The sequence below is a fragment of the Dendrobium catenatum genome, unplaced genomic scaffold (genome assembly GCF_001605985.2).
Source record: "Dendrobium catenatum unplaced genomic scaffold, ASM160598v2 fragScaff_scaffold_621, whole genome shotgun sequence".
NCBI lineage: Eukaryota > Viridiplantae > Streptophyta > Magnoliopsida > Asparagales > Orchidaceae > Dendrobium > Dendrobium catenatum.
The window spans coordinates 14,772,005-14,789,664 of NW_021319083.1; the positions used below are offsets into that span (position 1 = coordinate 14,772,005).

General features: G+C 37.7%; 1 protein-coding gene across 7 annotated transcripts in view; it reads left to right on the forward strand.

The window, feature by feature from the left end:
• Positions 1–17,660, forward strand: part of LOC110093853 (endonuclease MutS2) — a 72,512-nt gene that overhangs the window by 45,207 nt on the left and 9,645 nt on the right. For 4 of the 7 annotated variants that reach the window (XM_028695175.1, XM_028695176.1, XM_028695177.1 and 1 more), the window contains 4 exons: positions 2,191–2,248; positions 2,367–2,414; positions 9,613–9,743; positions 11,977–12,059. In XM_028695175.1, coding sequence (XP_028551008.1) covers positions 2,191–2,248; positions 2,367–2,414; positions 9,613–9,743; positions 11,977–12,059 — 320 coding nt within the window. The remainder of the gene's footprint in view (positions 1–2,190; positions 2,249–2,366; positions 2,415–9,612; positions 9,744–11,976; positions 12,060–17,660) is intronic. The other 3 variants (XM_020818870.2, XM_020818871.2, XM_028695179.1) reach the window with 1 other exon arrangement.

Genomic DNA, 17,660 nt, shown 5'->3' on the forward strand with positions numbered 1-17,660 from the left:
CTATAGATGGGTTGGTGAAAAAAAAAATGATCAAGTTGGCCTCCTGGTTAGAGGCTTTCTGGATATATTTTCGTTCAAGTATTCTTGAATGATATTTCAAATTATTTTAACAGTGTTTTGTGTGTTCATAATTAGGATTGGAAGCTATGTGTGTAGCTCTTTCACATACAAGATTCATGAGCTTTTAAGCATGACATTACTCAATATCCATTTGAAACACTTAATTTAGAATAAATCAACTTCATACAATTTCTATTAGAGGCTCAATTTTCTTGGTAATTGGAGTTCATGGTGAAGCTTATCCCTTTCTAAGGGTATTCACCAGCTTGCGAAAGTGAACATCTGCATGCTTGCTTGATTGTAGTAATTAATTACTTTGATTAATTGAGGAGAAGCTAATTAACGCTAATCTTTGTGGGATGGGTCACGCTAATGAATGTGGGTGGGTGGACTATGAGCGCTATGCAAGTTCATCAGGTGTGATCACCTGAGAAAACTTTTGCATGCTTTCCTTATAATTTGTGATCTTACTTCTCATAGAAATTGTCTACTTAAATCAGTGCTTTGGCCGCCTTTGTCTTATAGTATTAACATATATGTAGATTTCTAGCTCTTCTAGAGTGATATCTTCTTGCTGAAATGAAGCATTCTTCGGCCTACATGACCTTAAAATTGTGCCATGATAGTGGAGGGAGTTGCTGGGAAGGAGATAATGAAAATACAATTAAAATAAAGCATAATCATGATGATTAATTTTAAGTATAATTGTTAATTTTAATAAATTTTTTCCTAAAAAAAAGTAGGATTAGGATATTAAGTATAAAATTTATTAGCTTTAGTAAAAAAATATATTATAAATATATTTTAACAAATTTCCCTTGGATAATCAGCCAGGTTACTCTAAATGGTATCAAAGTGATGAAATACTGGTAGACATTTGAGGTTTTTTTAATGTATTAACTATTAACTCGGAAGCTTTTGATGGACCGGGTGAATCGGTCCCGCCTGGACCCGTGCGGGTCTATAGGCGGAAGAGAGGGGGGCGGGGGACCGGTTGGACCAAAGGGACCCACCCACTTAAGTGGGGGTAATTTGGGAATGGGAGGAATTTTTGGGGAGGGTATGAAGGGAGCCATTAGGGTTTAGTTCTATCATTATGAAAAGTAAAGTCTCTTTCTAGTTCTTTTTCTTCTAGTCTTCTTCTTGTTCTTTTCTAGAGTTTTCTTTTGGGAGATCTTGTCCTTCTCGAAGTGGACAAACTTATCTTGTTTTCTCTTGGCTTTCTAATGCAAAGGTTCTTGCTTTTCATCTCAACCCTCTTGTGATTGTTTCTCTTTGGTTTTGGTGGAGAAATTCCTCATTTTTGGGGGAAATTAGGGCAAAACTGAAATTGTGGAACCCTAGGGCGTATCAGCTTTCTTTTAGAGAAGCCTCCAAAAGATACCTTGTGTGTTTTTGAGATAGATGAAAAGAGTAAGAGAGAAACTTCTCCTTCTAGCCTCGTATTACGTATTAGGGGTAAGTTATTCATTTCAAAGCTAATGAAAATCTTGGGTTTATCGCTTTATATGGACTGTTCTAGCCTCCTTTCCTTCTCATCTTTTGGGAAAGTGGTAAGGTTTCCTTGTTATGTGGTCATAAAATCCCTGCTGTGTGCAAAGAACCAAGGATCCAATGAGAATTCTGTTGTGTGCTGTATAACCCTATTACACTCTTAAAATGCAAAGAAATTTAATTTCTTTTACATAATTAATAACATGACTTATAAGGATGGACATTTAAAACATAACAGGACAAAACAAACAAGACACTTTTTTAAATAATGACAATATCACATAAGATAACACATAATGAAGCTTGTATCTTCAATTTCGGACCTCTTGTTCTGCTTTATACGCCCATCCTGTTTTGGTTGATCTTTTCTAGCTTATTAAATTTCTTCTAGAGTGTTAACCTCTTGTTAGGGCCGTTGTCCCGTAAATTGTTTTTTCCTTCTCCTGCTTCCGACTTCCCGGAACAAATTGTTCCTTCTGCTTCCAACATAAATCTTTAGCACAGAATCTAGTGGAAAATCCATTGTCAGCAAAAAGTGTTATTTTTTACATTGCACTGTTTAAGAACTTTTTGTTGACACCCCTGCGTCGATTTTGTCAAATCTGTCTTCATGAAGGTAACGCACTTTCAATTTAGGTATTGCGTTGCTTGGAATTTTACATCATTACCTTCTGCTTCAAATCCAAATATAATGGTAACGTTAAACTGCAAATAATGTCGTAGTATTCACTTTCAGAACATTGCATTTTCTTAGAATGTATTATCTTGTATTTTTTTAAAATGAGAAATTAACTTTTGTGTCTTTTTACCAGGCTATTCGTTCAAATTCAACAAGTAATTCCTTAGTACTGTTAGATGAAGTAAGTTCTTTTAATAACACTCTTTTGTCAAATTCTGTTATGCGGATCTTCTTTCTTTTAGATTCCTTGATCCTTTGTTGCTTCCATTATTTTTTTTTCTTTACAAACTTATTTTATTAGATTCCTTGGACAGTCATTTAATTGACACATGTTGGAGTTAATTGAAGATTTTGACGTCTAGGAAAACAAAGTGCGTGGACTTAAGTGAGTTAAATTTCTACATTTGAAGCCACATAGTTCAGCTGTTAGGTTCAATAACTATCTCATAATTTTGTAAATCCTTTGCTGTAGAATATTGCTATAAATAACATGTATGTGTGTGTGAGAGGGAAAATTATTAGGTCCGGACACCGGACGTAGAGATACGTCCGGGCTCCAATAAAATGTTGACATGTGGAATGTACACATGTCCGCGGAATTTTAAGCCAAGCGCACCAAAAGCGCAGTCAAAGTGCAGCCCACGTGTCAAATTTTAATTGGATATCCGGACCTATATATACGTCCGGTGTCCGGACTTAATAATTTTCCATGAGGGAGAAAGAGAATGACGGAGTATTTTATGCAGAGAAAGAAGTGACACACAAATGTAAATTTTTCTTCAACAAATTTTAAATATTACTAAAATTTCTAGATCTGAAATACTTGTTAGTTTACGTTGCTTTTGATTTAGTGAAGTTGCAACCACCAACAAATCTATAGTGGGGCCCCTCAGGCTGGCCCTTCAATGAAACAACTTATTTTGGAAGCGAGTTATTTTGGAAACTACCTTTTTTTAATTAAAAGGCTAGGGTTAGGGAGGATGTTATGTTATAAATAGGTGGAGAATTAGAGGATTAGGGCATGCAAAATCATTGTGGTTGTTTCTTGTTCTTGATGTTGGTGCCTTGGGCTCTAGCGGCGTCTAGAGATTAAGAGAGAAGGATCCTCCTCTCTAATTGAGGAACAATTGTATATTGCAATTTCTTTTCCGTTGGTTTGATTGCTATAATAAAAAACTATTGTTTTTGCTTGTTTTTCATTGGATTTGTGGAGTTTTTCTACTGGTTTTGTCAATCTTATTAAGGTTTACTTGAGATCTTCAAGTATTTCCTATTAAATTGGTATCATAGCAAATTTTGGCACCGTTTGTTGGCTGTTTTATGAAATTTCAGCAACTGTTTTTAGTCCAGAGGAAGGGTTTCTTGCTGTTTATTGGATCAATATCCAGATTTTTTGAACCTACAAAAATCCGTGTATTGATGGTAGCCAAGAAGGTAGATGCGTTGGAGGAACGCCTTGAAGGATAGATGAGCCAAATGAAATCAATGGTGGAAGATCGAATTTCATCCGTAGAAGACAAGGTTTCATCCGTGAAAGACGAAATTTCTGATCTTCATGCGATGTTGAAGAAGCTATTGGAAAATTAAATTCAAACGGTGCATCAGAGACAAAGGGATCGGTGGGAAGAACTACGAATTTTGAATTTCGTAGGAGGGAAAACGCTGTGGAGATCATGGAGGAGAAAGGGGGAAAGGTATGGAGAGAGGTATGGATGTGGGGGGCATGAACCAAGGGGTGCTGGTTGGGTGAAAAAAGATGGAATTTATGGTAGGAGGGGTGTTGATTTTGGAGAAAGGAGGGAAGAAGGTGAAGAGGGGTTTGAAGATGAGCGTGTAAGGGAAGATCGGGAAACTTGGGGAGAGCAAAGCACTTGTGAAAGGGAAAATTATGGAGGCATATGGGGATACGGGGGAGATCCGAAGGTGAGGAAGCTGAAGATGTCCATCTTTGAAGGGGAGGACGCATACGGGTGGATCTACAAGGTGGAGAGGTATTTCACCATCAATGGGCTGATGGAGGAGGAAAAGTTGACAGCAACAGGGTTATGTTTAGAGGGGAAGGTGTTGTCTTGGTATCAGTGGAGGGATCAAAGGAGACTCATACAGAGTTGGAGGGAATTCAAAGAATTTTCAAACCGACAGGGGAGGGGACTTCTATGAGCAGTTCTTTGCACTAGTATAGAACGGATCAGTGGTAGACTACTGCGAGAGATTTGAGCACTTAGCCAGTCAGGTGGAGCAACTATCAGAGACTGTGTTGCAGGATAATTTCATAAAGGGACTCAAATTCGAGGTCAGAGCTACAGTGAGGGTCATAAAGCCTCGTAACTTGGAAGATGCAGTAGAGTTGGCGCAGTTGGTTGAAGATCAGAAGTACCAAGAGAGGGGAGCCAGGGGCAGCAGTTCAGCTAGCTCTTATAGGATGACTACCACTCTTCTAGCACCCAAGGGTCCGACAGCAGGTAGTCTTCATGAGACTCCTAGGGAGAATCCAGCGGAAGGGGGAAGTGGGGGAAACTTCAAAAGACTGACAAAGAGGGAGATGCAGGAAAAGAGAGCAAAGGGACTCTTCTTCAGGTGTGATGAAAAGTATATGCCATGGCATAGGTGTAGGAACCAAACTCTTTAGGTTCTCACCGTCTATGATGACGAGGAAATTGAGGAGGGAGGTGAGGGTGAGGTAGAGGGAGAGATGGAGGACATGCTGCATTTGGATGTGGCGGAGGTATCCTTGAACTCAGTGGTAGGATTCACGTTGAATCATACCATGAAAGTGAAAGGGGAAATAATATGGAGGTGGTGGTGTTGATTGATTGTGGGGCTACCCACAATTTTATTTCCAATCAGGTTGTGAACCAATTGGAGATGAAATTGGTGAATACATGGTGTGATGGAGTGATGATGGGCACAGGGAAGGTGGAGATGGGTCAGGGAATATGTAGAAGAGTGGTGTTGACCATACAGGGGATACAGGTGAGGGAGGACTTTCTCCCATCGGAGCTAGGGAACATTAATGTCATCCTGGGGATGAAATGATTGCAGACATTGGAGACACCAAGATCAATTGGAAGGCATTAACGATGGAACTGATGGTGAAAGAGAGAAGAGTCGTGATAAGGGGAGATGGGGGGCTCTCTGAAGCTATGGTGTCACTTAAAACCATGTTGAGTATCCAAAAAGTGGGGGAAAGGTACTTGGTGGAGCTGCACATGCTAGAGGGGATCATATTGGATGAAGGATGGGAAGTTGCTCTTTCAGTATGGCCATTGATTCAGCAATTCAGTAAGGTTTTTCATCCACTTCAGGGATTGCCACCACCAAGAGAATAGGAGCATGTTATCACCTTGAAGGAAGGGGTGTCACCCATTAATGTGAAGCCTTATTGCTATCCACAATTTTAAAAGGATGAGATTGAGAAATTGATTAGATAGATACTGGAAGCAGAGATTATCATGCCCAGTATTAGCCCCTTTTCTAGCCCAGTATTGCTGGTTAAAAAGAAAGATATGAGTTAGAGGTTTTGTGTGGACTATAGGGCAGTAAATAATGAAATTGTGCTAAACAAGTTACTCATACCTGCAGTGATCGATAAGTTGCTTGATGAGTTGAGTGGAGCAGTTATCTTCATCAAGGTAGATCTGAAGTCCGGATACCATTAGATCAGGATGGAGGATGTGTCAAAGACTGCTTTCAAAACTCATGAAGGACATTATGAGTTTCTAGTGATGCCTTTTGGTTTCACTAACGCCCCAACCACTTTCCAGACCTTCATGAACAAGGTCTTCATACCTCATCTCAGGAGATTTGTATTGGTGTTCTTTGATGATATCCTGGTTTACAGCAAGTCGGAGGAGTACTAGGAGCACTTGAGGATTTTAGAAGTATTACAGGAGCACCAGTTGAAGGCCAATTTGAAGAAATGTTATTTTTTTCAGGCCATGTGGAGTACCATATGTCTCTAAGGAGGAGGTGGCAGCAGATCATGCTAAGATTGAAGTTATGTTGAGATGGCTAGTACCGAAGAATCTCAAGGAGCTGAGGGGATTCTTAGGACTTATAGGATACTACAGGAGGTTCGTGAAGGAGTACAACACCATCTCATGACCACTAACATAATAGCTAAAGAAGGATGGTTTTTTATGGCGAAAAGTGGCCACAATAGCTTTTGAGAGCCTGAAGAAGGCCATGACTACTATATCAGTCTTGGCCCTACTAGGCTTTACTTAGATCTTCATAGTGGAGACAGAGGCCTCAAGATATGGATTGGGAGCAGTAGTTATGTAGAACCGTCAACCCATCGGCTACTTCAACCAGGTATTGACAGCCAGGGCTAGACTGAAATCAGTCTATGAGAGGGAGTTGATGGTTATTGTGTTAGCCATCCAGAAGTGGCGATCCTACTTGTTGGATTGACATTTCATTGTCAGGACATACCAGAGGAGCCTGAAGTACTTGTTGGAGCAGATGATGGTGACTGAGGAGCACCAAAGATGGTTGTCCAAGTTGTTGGGATATGATTTTGAGATCCAGTATATGACAGGAGTAGAGAATAAGGTGACAGATGCCTTATCCAGATGTATGGGTGAGTTACAGGCGATGGAAGTATCAATACCATTGATGTTGGATTGGGAGGCCATTAAGGAGGAGAGTGCACGGGATGAGTATTTGGGAAAGATTTGGGCTGACTTGAAGAGGAAAGAGAGTAGTGACCCAGGGTATTGTTGGAGGGAGAGAGGCTTTATCAGGAGAGGTTTGTGATGCCTAGGACATCAATACATATTCCACATTTGTTGCAGAAGTTCTATGGAAGCGCTATTGGGAGTCATTTAGGGGTGCAGAAGACGTATATGAGACTTGCCTCAGAGTTGTATTGGAAGGGGATACATAAGGATATGCAGGAGATGGTAGTCAGATGTGAGACCTATCAGAGGAACAAGTATATGACCATATCTCCAAGAGGATTATTACAACCTTTAGCTCTATTAATTCGGGTGTGGGAGGAGGTTTTCATGGATTTCATAGATGGATTACCCCGATCAGAAGGATTCACTGTGATTCTGGTGGTAGTAGACATATTGAGCAAATATGTCCATTTCATTCCCCTACGACATCCATACACAGCGATAACAGTGGCATCATCTTTCATTCGGGAGGTGGTCAGATTGCACGGAGTACCGGAGTTGATAGTATCCAACAAGGATAAGGTGTTTGTGTTTATCAGCCATTTCTGGAGGGATTTGTTCTGATTACAAGGGACAATACTGAAGAGGAGCATCACCTATCACCCATAGACAGATGGTCAGATAGAGGTGGTCAACAGGATCTTGAAAACCTACCTACGATGCTTTGTGTCTGAGACACCCAAGTTGTGGGCCAAGTGGTTAGCATGGACAGAGTTCTAGTCACTACAAGAAAAAAGGTTATTAGCGGCCATCAAAATTGGTCGCTAAAAATGATAATTTGGCCGCTAAAGTGAATAGCGACCAAAAATATTTGGGTCGCTGGTTTGTCGCAGTAGCCTCGTCGCTGAGACTTTTAGCGGCCAAAAATTTTATTTGGTTGCTAAATTAGTGACCACTGGCCTAGTAGCACCCTAGTTTTTTTAGTGGAGTAGTACTTGGAGGAGAGGGACAGAGTGTTGGAAGAATTAAAGAGGCATTTGATGAGAGCTCAATAGATTATGAAGAAACAAGCAGATGGGCATAGGAAGGACATACAATTTGAGTTTGGGTAGTGGATATTCTTGTAGCTCCGACTTTACAGGCAGAAGACAATCGTCAACAGGAGGAATGAGAAGCTTGCCCCAAGCTACTTTGGGCTTTATGAGGTAGTAGAAAGGATTAGAGCTGTGGCATATCGGCTGGAACTATCACCAACGACGACTATACATCTGGTGTTCCATGTATCCCAGTTGAGGAGGGAAATTGGAGATCATGCAGCGAGTTCAGAGTTACCAGTGACGCTGACAGATGATTTAGAGGTGATTTATGAACCTTTGGAATTGATGGGGGTTCGTCAGAGAGAAGATGGAACTAAGGAAGTGCTAATTAAATGAAAAAGCCTCCCGGACTACGATGCCACATGGGAGCCTTATGAGAGGGTGAAGTATCAATTTCCTTTTTTCACATTGAGGACAAGGTGATTCTTTGTGAATGGGGTATGTTAAACCGGTCCTCATTGGACCGGCCCAATCGACCCTTGGGAAGGGGCCGGTTCAAACATACATGAGGCAGACCAAAGCTGGTCCGCCCTCTTGAATTTCCGCCAAAGCAAGGGGAGGGGCCCACTAGGAGCTATTAGGAGGAAAGATAGGGGGGTGTGGTTGGGGTTAGGGAGGATGGTATGCTATAAATAGGTGCAGAATTGGAGGATTAGGGCATGCAAAATCATTGTGGTTGTTTCTTGTTCTTGTGGTTGGTGCCTTGGGCTCTCGCGGCGTCTAGAGATTGGGAAGAGAAGGATCCTCCTCTCGAATTGAGGATCAATTGTATCTTGCAATTTCTTTTTCGTTGGTTTGATTTCTATAATAAAAAACTACTCGTTTTGTTTGTTTTCTATTGGATTTGTGGATTTTTTCCATTGTTTTCGTTAATCTTGTTAGGGTTTATTTGAGATCTTCAAGTATTTCCTATCATATTCCTCTTGACTCAGTTTTTTTCCTAGAAAAATCATTATATTAAAGATATTACTAAAACCATCTGAGATATTTTTCTATGCATTGCGCTTTGGAACTTTTGACGAGAAAGGGACAATAGAGGCTTTTAGAGTTCTTCCCAGGACGATAAATCAATATGGTTCAACATGTTATCTCATGCTTACTTTTAGATAAGCTTTAGTCAAGAAAGGACGCTCAACAAATTTTAAAGAACATATGAGATTTAAATATTCCCAATAAATCATTTCTCTTTTTAAAAATTCTGTTTGACCTTATATTTTTAGTGTTGTATTCATTTATTACCTACTGTAACTCTGTAATTGTGATGTTTCTTTTCTTCTCTTAATGAGAAGGGGTTTTCTTACCTTTTTAATAAAAAATTTGTCCAGTCAATGGTAAATTAGGCCCTACTTGATTACTATGATTTACGTTTTCCACCACTCCAAAACCATGAAGAATATAAAAATTATCTTCTTTTAGAATAAGGATTTATCACTGGGTTTATGAGAATAGTAAGTGCTTAACCCTACTAGATGCTGAACAACATTCAAATTTTTTTTGGGAATTCAGAGACTTTAGCATTTTCTAGCCACGATTTTTCTTGTTACATTTTACTTGCATTTTGGAATTTTAATCTAATTTCCCTGTACAAATGATAATATATTCTTTAACTGTACATGTCACTTATTCCTGTATGTCTGGTATTTTTTCTCCATTACCCCAGGTTGGTGCAGGAACAAATCCACTTGAAGGGGCAGCCTTGGGGATGTCACTTCTTGAATCTTTTGCTGAAAGCGGTTCTTTTCTGACAATAGCTACCACTCATCACGGTGAACTTAAAACACTGAAATATAGGTACTGTGTTTTAATTATCAAGCAAGGAAGCAAGGCGATGTTTACAACTATTTCCCATGGAAAGTTCTGATTAAGAATTCATTAATAACATTTTTTACTTCAAATAAATAACCAGTGAGGTTGAAGCCACATTAAAATCTTGGATGTATGAGGTATCTTCCTTGTTTCGTATCATTCTTATGGTGCTAGGGTTTTATATTAAATTTAGAGAGAGTTTTTTGTTGGGTGTTTCTAATCATGTTAACAAGATCCTCATTGTGACTTAAAAGTTACAAGTGTAAATCAGAAAAACAGGCTCCTTGCTAATGCAAAAAAATAATTGTTCATCTCCTTCCATACCTTGCAATTGACATGAACTGCATTCCGTGGGCATTATCCTATGTGCATCAGCCCCTCTTCATACATCACAACTGGCTGAAGCTGCTGGCAACCCTTTTTTTGTCCTACCATATCTATATGCATAGTGCGCAGACTTTGCCTGAGTTAAAAAATTCAAAACATTCCGTTCTGTGATAATCATATACAAGAAGTATCAAAATTTGGAATGGAAAAATCTATTGAGATATATTTGCATAATTAATTATTATTCCATAAAAAATATACATTGGAGGTCAAGATTGCTGGTTTGTTTCATGCGACATATTGTTTGAAATTAGTAATTTGCTCATATGATTTATAATTTGTAATTAACTTTTAAAGATTATTCCCCATCTGTTGAAGTTCTCAAGGTATGTGATGCTCTTAGCCCGTCATATGATGCATGACAACCATTAACATGCAACAATGAACATGCAGTTTGGAGAAGGAAAATTTCTAACCATTTTCTACACATTCTGCGAACATTGGAGTTTGCTCTATTAACTATTATTTATTAAAGATCCAAAGTATGGCAAATATTATGCGTCTCAATATGCTTCTTTGGAAGTACATTGTCCGGCATCTATTTTGGAATACTGATCAAGTTCAAGAAGAATCAATGCATTTTTGGCCCTATCAATCCATTTTATCTCTGGGCACAAAAATTTAGAGAAGGAGACACCAGGGCGTGTCATGCAAACAGCCCTTTTTTTATTAGAAATTATTTGAGAAAAAGCCTCTGACTAAGTGTCTAATTGGGTCTCAGAGTTTTGCACTGCTCCCAATTTAGTCCCTCAACTAATGAAATTTGATTCAATTTAGTCTCTTTGTTAAAAAAATCTTTTAAATTTAGCAGAATGTTCTACAGATCTCCCATTTTTCATAATGTGAGGGGGCATTTTTAGTAAAAATATTTTATTTTATTTTTTGTAACAATGCTGCAGCTTATCCCATTATGGAACCATCCAATACAATTGTGACATTGAGCGATAAAGGATTGCAGTTTCAATTGAGAGCAGCTTGTCATTGAAGTAGCATGCAGTGAAAATCGAAAAGCAGTGTTCTGAGTGGCAAATCAACATCTCAAAGGGCTTTGACCGGGATTTTGGGCGTCTGAGCAGTGAAACACTGTATTTGTTGAAGACGAAGCAAGGGGCGCAAGCAGGATCTAAGGCATGCTTAACATACAATATTCTTTTACTAATTGTTCACACTTATTAGTTAGTAGGTTAATTTTATTCTGATTTTTATACTTGTTATAATTTATTAAATAACAAAATGAAATAACTTAAGCAATATAATATCACATACACTTGTACTATTAAATGTATCATCATATTTAACTTTGATGTTAACTTTAACTGTTATTTTTGGTCCTAGTACCTAATCGGATCAATTTTAAATAGTTGAGAGGCTAAATTGGATATTTGGAGAAGTGCTAAATCGTGGACTAGATTGAGCACTTGCTAATAGTCGAGGGACTATTTGGATCTTTTTCCCCAAGTTATTTTTTAAGTCTAACATTTGTCTATTAATTTTGGAACTTATCAATAATTGGTATAGTTATAAAACTAGGCATTCTGACATAGAAATGGTAACCAAAGATAACTTTTAAAGTGTATTTTGAAAGTTTGGAGTGCTATAATAGTCCTATGTTGCATAGGATTCCTTAATTCATCTTGTCATATTCCTCATTTCTATTTATCTATAAGAGCGCATTTATATTTATGTGCTTATAAATGTTAACCATTCCAAATTGTAGACGCTAAGTTTTTTTACTCTTTTTGACGTCAATATTTATAGAATTTATTATAAAAATTATTGTAGCCCTTCTGATTTTATGAAAAATTGTAATTTCACAATTTTCTTGGCACAGTAATCATGTTTTTGAGAATGCTTGTGTTGAGTTCGATGAAGAGAGCTTACAACCAACATATAGGATACTGTGGGGAATTCCAGGTTGGCATCCATCCGTATTCTTTTCTGTATAAATTCTCATGAAATCAACCCATCCGTATTCTTTTTTGAATAAATTCTCATGAAATTTGATTTCTTGTTAGTTTCTCTATTTTAGTTCAAGATTTTTTGTTTTTATTTTTATTTTTATTTTGAGTACTTATTAGGCAAACTGAAAAGAACAGAGATAGATAGCATTTATGGGTATACCTTGCTTTGGTGAAAAACTATAAGTACCCACGCTTGTTGTTCTCTGACTCAATTGGAAAGATAGAAATTACCCTTTGCGTCTATTTTATCTTTGATTTGTCAGAGCCTCACCTCCTACCATCAATCATTGATCCTATACCAAGGAAAACTTTTGGATAATCATGCTTTTCTATCTTGATTATCCTTTTATAGCTATTGTTGGGTAATGAATAATACGATTGATTAAATTTTTCTAGTACCGTCAGCATTCTTGTGATCATTGGCCATCACTTGAGGAGAAAGCTGAGAATAATAGGGAAGAAGTTTAGAAAAATGATTGAAGCAATCATAAAAATAAATGCCTTTTATTTTAACTTCATTTTAAAATTGTGTATGACTTAAAAAAAGAAAAAAAGATGATGAGCTATCATCTTTCCTACTTATGACCATCCAATCTCACAAGCTAGTTCGGAATGATAAACAATTTTTTTCTAATTGCATATTCAACAAACAATAGTATTTGAAAATAGTCTCATAATTATTTGAATCATTTATACATATTATTAAAAGTATGGCTGTTAAAATAAAGCTTATAACTATGCAAATACTACATGTTTAGAGAAGATAGAGGAGCTTATATTGCTCATACAATTATATCATTTGTTTAAATGAAACAATATTTTTGCAAATAGTTGTATAAAGGAGTTCATTATCACTTGCTTCATTGGAGTATATTTGTAAAACTCATTCTATAAAATTTCATACGAGTCTTTTTATAAAGTTAGATTAAATATAAAAGTTTATTAATCAAATTAAAAAAGAAAAGAGAGTCAAGTAAAAAAGATGGTAAAGCTCGATGGTTGGCCAAGCAATAATATTGACTTGATTTATTAGGTTTTTGGGCCAAGGACCAATGTTCAATCTCATAATCTCCTCAGTTGACCAAAGGGTGATGGTGAAATGTCGCAAAAAGGGTCGCTTTGCTCACGATGCAAGGTCATCAAAACTATATCTAAATGCCCGCCCAATTTTAGTGAAGTAACACTAGTGATTAGTTGCACTTAACCTCTCGATGATAATTCTTAGTCATTTGGCCTTGCCAACAGTTAGAGTTATTGATTTTATTTCTCCTTTTGTTAAAGTTAAGAATACTATTCAAAGAACCTAATTAACAAACCTTCCAATATATGTAATCCTATTTCATCCAAATTCATCAGGTCAACACAAAACATTGAACCCATCAAAATAAAACTAAACCTCAGTGTCGGATTTCCTTGCCTATAGGGCAAGATCGAAAGACCCAATTTTTTGAGCCAACTCTAATATCATAATCATAGGCCCCATACTCAGACAACACACAAATAGAGCAATAAACCCCATCTCAATTAAATTTGGGCCTTCCAAAGAATGTAAGCACCAATCCAAAGTATATTCAAGCCAGCTCCAATTCTAACAAGTTCACTAAATCAATTAAAACTTAAAACAAGCAAAATTGATAGACATTTTCTAGTTTGCTTGGGAAAACTTAAGAATTAAGATGAGGCAATATATGATTAATTAGATTTCTTGGATATTACATTGTACAACACTCTGGTGTTGATAGATTGGAACCATTGATTTTTATGAGATGATGGAACTATAGAATTTTGATTGAGTCTACCATTATTTCCTCAACCATCGCTTGATTGAATGACATAGAAGTGTTGAGCCTAAGCCTAAAATTTAATATATGTAATAATCCTTAATTAAGAGTGCTCTATTGCGAGCGAGATGACATTTAACTATGGGGGACTGTACCTATAATTAATTTAGACCCTAGGTCTAAATAAACTCTTGCATGAATCTATCTCATGAAAAATAAGCTCCAAATTTTAAAGACGAGGTTTGTGTTTTTTCTAAGCCAACAACCTCCCTTTTAATGTAGAAATATAATTTTGCGTCTCATAAAAGTTATATTGTGTGGTCTAGAGTCATAACCTACTTGATTTCATTTAAATTATATCATTAATTATATTTTTTTTTCATTGGCCAAATTAATGTGATGAGGACATCGTTCAGAGATTCAAACACGTATACCGACGACGGAATCGTAGATCGACGGCTACGATTCAGAGCCTTTACTTTTGATGCATTTCTTTATGTTATGATTTATGTAGTTTTGTTGTTTCCGAATTTACCCTATGGGTAAGTGTCTTGTTATTGTTGCCCGGAGGGCAACTGCGTACTTTTCTTTTTTTTTTTCATGTTTGAGATCTATATATTGTGGTATTATGTGTTGTAAGTGTATGATTTGATAATAAAATTTTATGTGTTTTTCTTCTTCTTCTTCTTGTGTGAGCACTAGAGAGAAGGGACAGAGAGCTCGAGGTGAGAGCAAGCACAATACCCACCAGTCGTTGGAAGAGTCCGCGGCTCGTGGTTTAATCTATCTTATTTTCTTTTCTTCTCTTCTCCATCCCAACCACCGGCTCCTACTTCCCCTAACATTATATATTGTGTGGTCTAGAGTCATAACCTAATTGATTTCATTTAAATTATATCATTAATTATATATTTTTTTAATTGGCCAAATTAATGTGATGAGGACATCGTTCAGAGATTCAAACACGTGTACCGACGACGGAATCGTAGATTGACGGCTACGATTCAGCGCCTTTACTTTTGATGCATTTCTTTATGTTATGATTTATGTAGTTTTGTTGTTTTCCGAATTTACCCTATGGGTAAGTGTCTTGTTATTGTAGCCCGGAGGGCAACTGCGTACTTTTCTTCTTCTTTTTTCATGTTTGAGATCTATATATTGTGGTATTATGTGTTGTAAGTGGATGATTTGATGATAAAATTTTATGTGTTTTTCTTCTTCTTCTTCTTGTGTGAGCACTACAGAGAAGGGAGAGAGAGCTCGAGGTGAGAGCAAGCGCAATACCCACCAGTCGTTGGAAGAGTCCGCGGCTCGTGGTTTAATCTATCTTATTTTCTTTTCTTCTCTTCTCCATCCCAACCACCGGCTCCTACTTCCCCTAACACCACTGGCCCCTACTTCCCCTAACACCACCGGCCATCCTCTCCCACCCAAATCCTCCCTAGCTCCATCACCTCAAGCTCCCACTGACAGCCCAAGCCTTTCCCCTCCTCTCACCCTACACCATTACCCCCTTCCCCATTGCCGCCGGCCTTCCCCTAGGCTCCACCTCAGTTATGATGATTTCAATTATCATAATTCCCTTCCTAAATTAACTCCAAGTAGAAAAGGAAAGAAATTAATCTTATTTGAAATTTGAAATTCAAATTTCAAATACTTTTCTTATTTGCAAATCCTAATTAGGAAAGTGCATAAAGTCAAGCCTATTTGAAATTCAAATTAGATTGGATTTCTTATTGCCTTTCCTAATTCCCATGAGTTGTTTTGGAAACTCTTAAATCCCTCCCCACAAATCTCCTCTTAATGTCATCGACCCCCTTATTGGGCTTCTCTCTTGTGTTTTCCTCTTTGAGCCCTCGCCCCATTTGAATTTGAAATCAAATTTCAAATTTAATTTCCTCCAAATCCACTTAAATCTGAACTAATTTCAGATTTTCTAAAACTTTCTCTCCCACCCTCTAACCTAACCTAATTCCCTCTCAACCAAGCCCCCCCTCCCTTCTCTTCCCCTTGACCGCCCCTCTCCACTTACATATTCTCCCTTGGAAAACCTAAAACTCTCATGTTGTTTGAAGCTAAGAGAAGAAGACAAGTTCTTTCCTCCCTTCTACCATTGGTGTATGGCCGACCCTGAGGTCGACCACGGATTTGTTTTCGACGAGCAAGGACAAACGGATATTTTTGGATCCCCGTTCTTTGCTGTGTACTTTGGCAACGACGAGACTATTGACGGATACATCGACCGCATCTTATACCAACTAACATTATCGATTGAAGAGCACCTTCAACCGGGTTGTTGGATAATCATCGGTCACCCACCGCCTCCCCCACCCCCGGCTACTTCTCCATCAACGAAGGTCTTCGGTGTCGTCTTCCTAGTGGTAATATCCTTCCTCATATGGTTCATCTTTCTCCGCTAAAGCCTAAGAGTGATTGAGTGAGAAGGTACTCAAGGTGAACCTCTCGTTATTAAGTGGTGGATTATGTTATGTGCATGTATCATTTACTATAGTCTTTGAATTTAATTGGATTGTTTGGTTAATCTCAAAAGCGTTTCTTTGCCTAAACAAGTTGAATACTTGGAATTCCTAACTTCTCTTTATTTGCAAGCAATAATTTTTTTTTTATTAGCAAGTTTTAATCAATTGTCTCTTTTTAATTTTTCAAGTAACTCCTAGTAGTTTCACATCATAATGCCTCGTATTTATTTGAATGAGGATGCAACCATAAGCCCCAAGACTAATTTGATGTAGTGCAGTTTAGGATTTTCTAATGCAATTAGAACTATTAGATGCAATGGAACTCAGCATTCACATATCACAAACCATTTAATAGGCCAACAACATATTTTTTTTAATTGCAAATAATTAATACAAGAATCAAGAACTGCAATAACTTATGGTGCAGAATGTTGATCAAAAGAGAAGCATAAAATTAAGTTAAGTGCTGCAGAGATCAGGATGCTTAGGTGGATGCGTGGTTTTACAATTAGTGGCAGAATACGAAATGAGTATATACATGAACAGGTTGGAGTAACTCTAGTGGTAGATTAGATTAGAGAGAGCCGCCTTAGATGGTTTGGTCACATAAAAGTTGGCTTTCCGATGACTCTATTAGGAGAGTAGATGTATTATATCTGGCATATGTAAAGAAAGGTAGAGATAGACCTAAAAAAATCTTATTATGAAGTATTAAAGATATTTTTTTATTAGATTTAAATGAGAATTTGACTCTTAATAGGACACACTGTAGAAAAATGATTCATATAGTTGACCCAATGTAGTGGCATGAAAGCCTATTGTTGTTGTTGAAAGATAAACAAAATTATGCGCCTCAATTAATCTAATTATAGGCTCCCTGTTCATATAGAATAATATATATGATTGACGATTCTAGATAACCACTAAATTCAAACATTGATTTTCTACACAATTCCACAGCTGCAAAAGATAAAGAAGAATAAAAAAAGACCCATGTCTCCTAGGTGCTTGAACGACAACAAAAGTTTGAAACCCCTGCAAGGAAAGAAGAAACAGTGACTGGGAAAATAACTAGGGATAAGAACACGCGGGAAAGCAGTAACAGGATTTTGGCAACTACCATAAACATAACAGCACCCAGCTGGTAGTGACAAAGTGATGGACCGGTTCACCCGGTCCATCCTAGACCCATGCGGGTCTATAGGAGGCGGGCGGACCGGCTGGACAAAAAGGGGCCCACCCACTTAAGTGGGGGTAATTTGGGTATGTGAGGGACTTTTGGATTGTATGAAG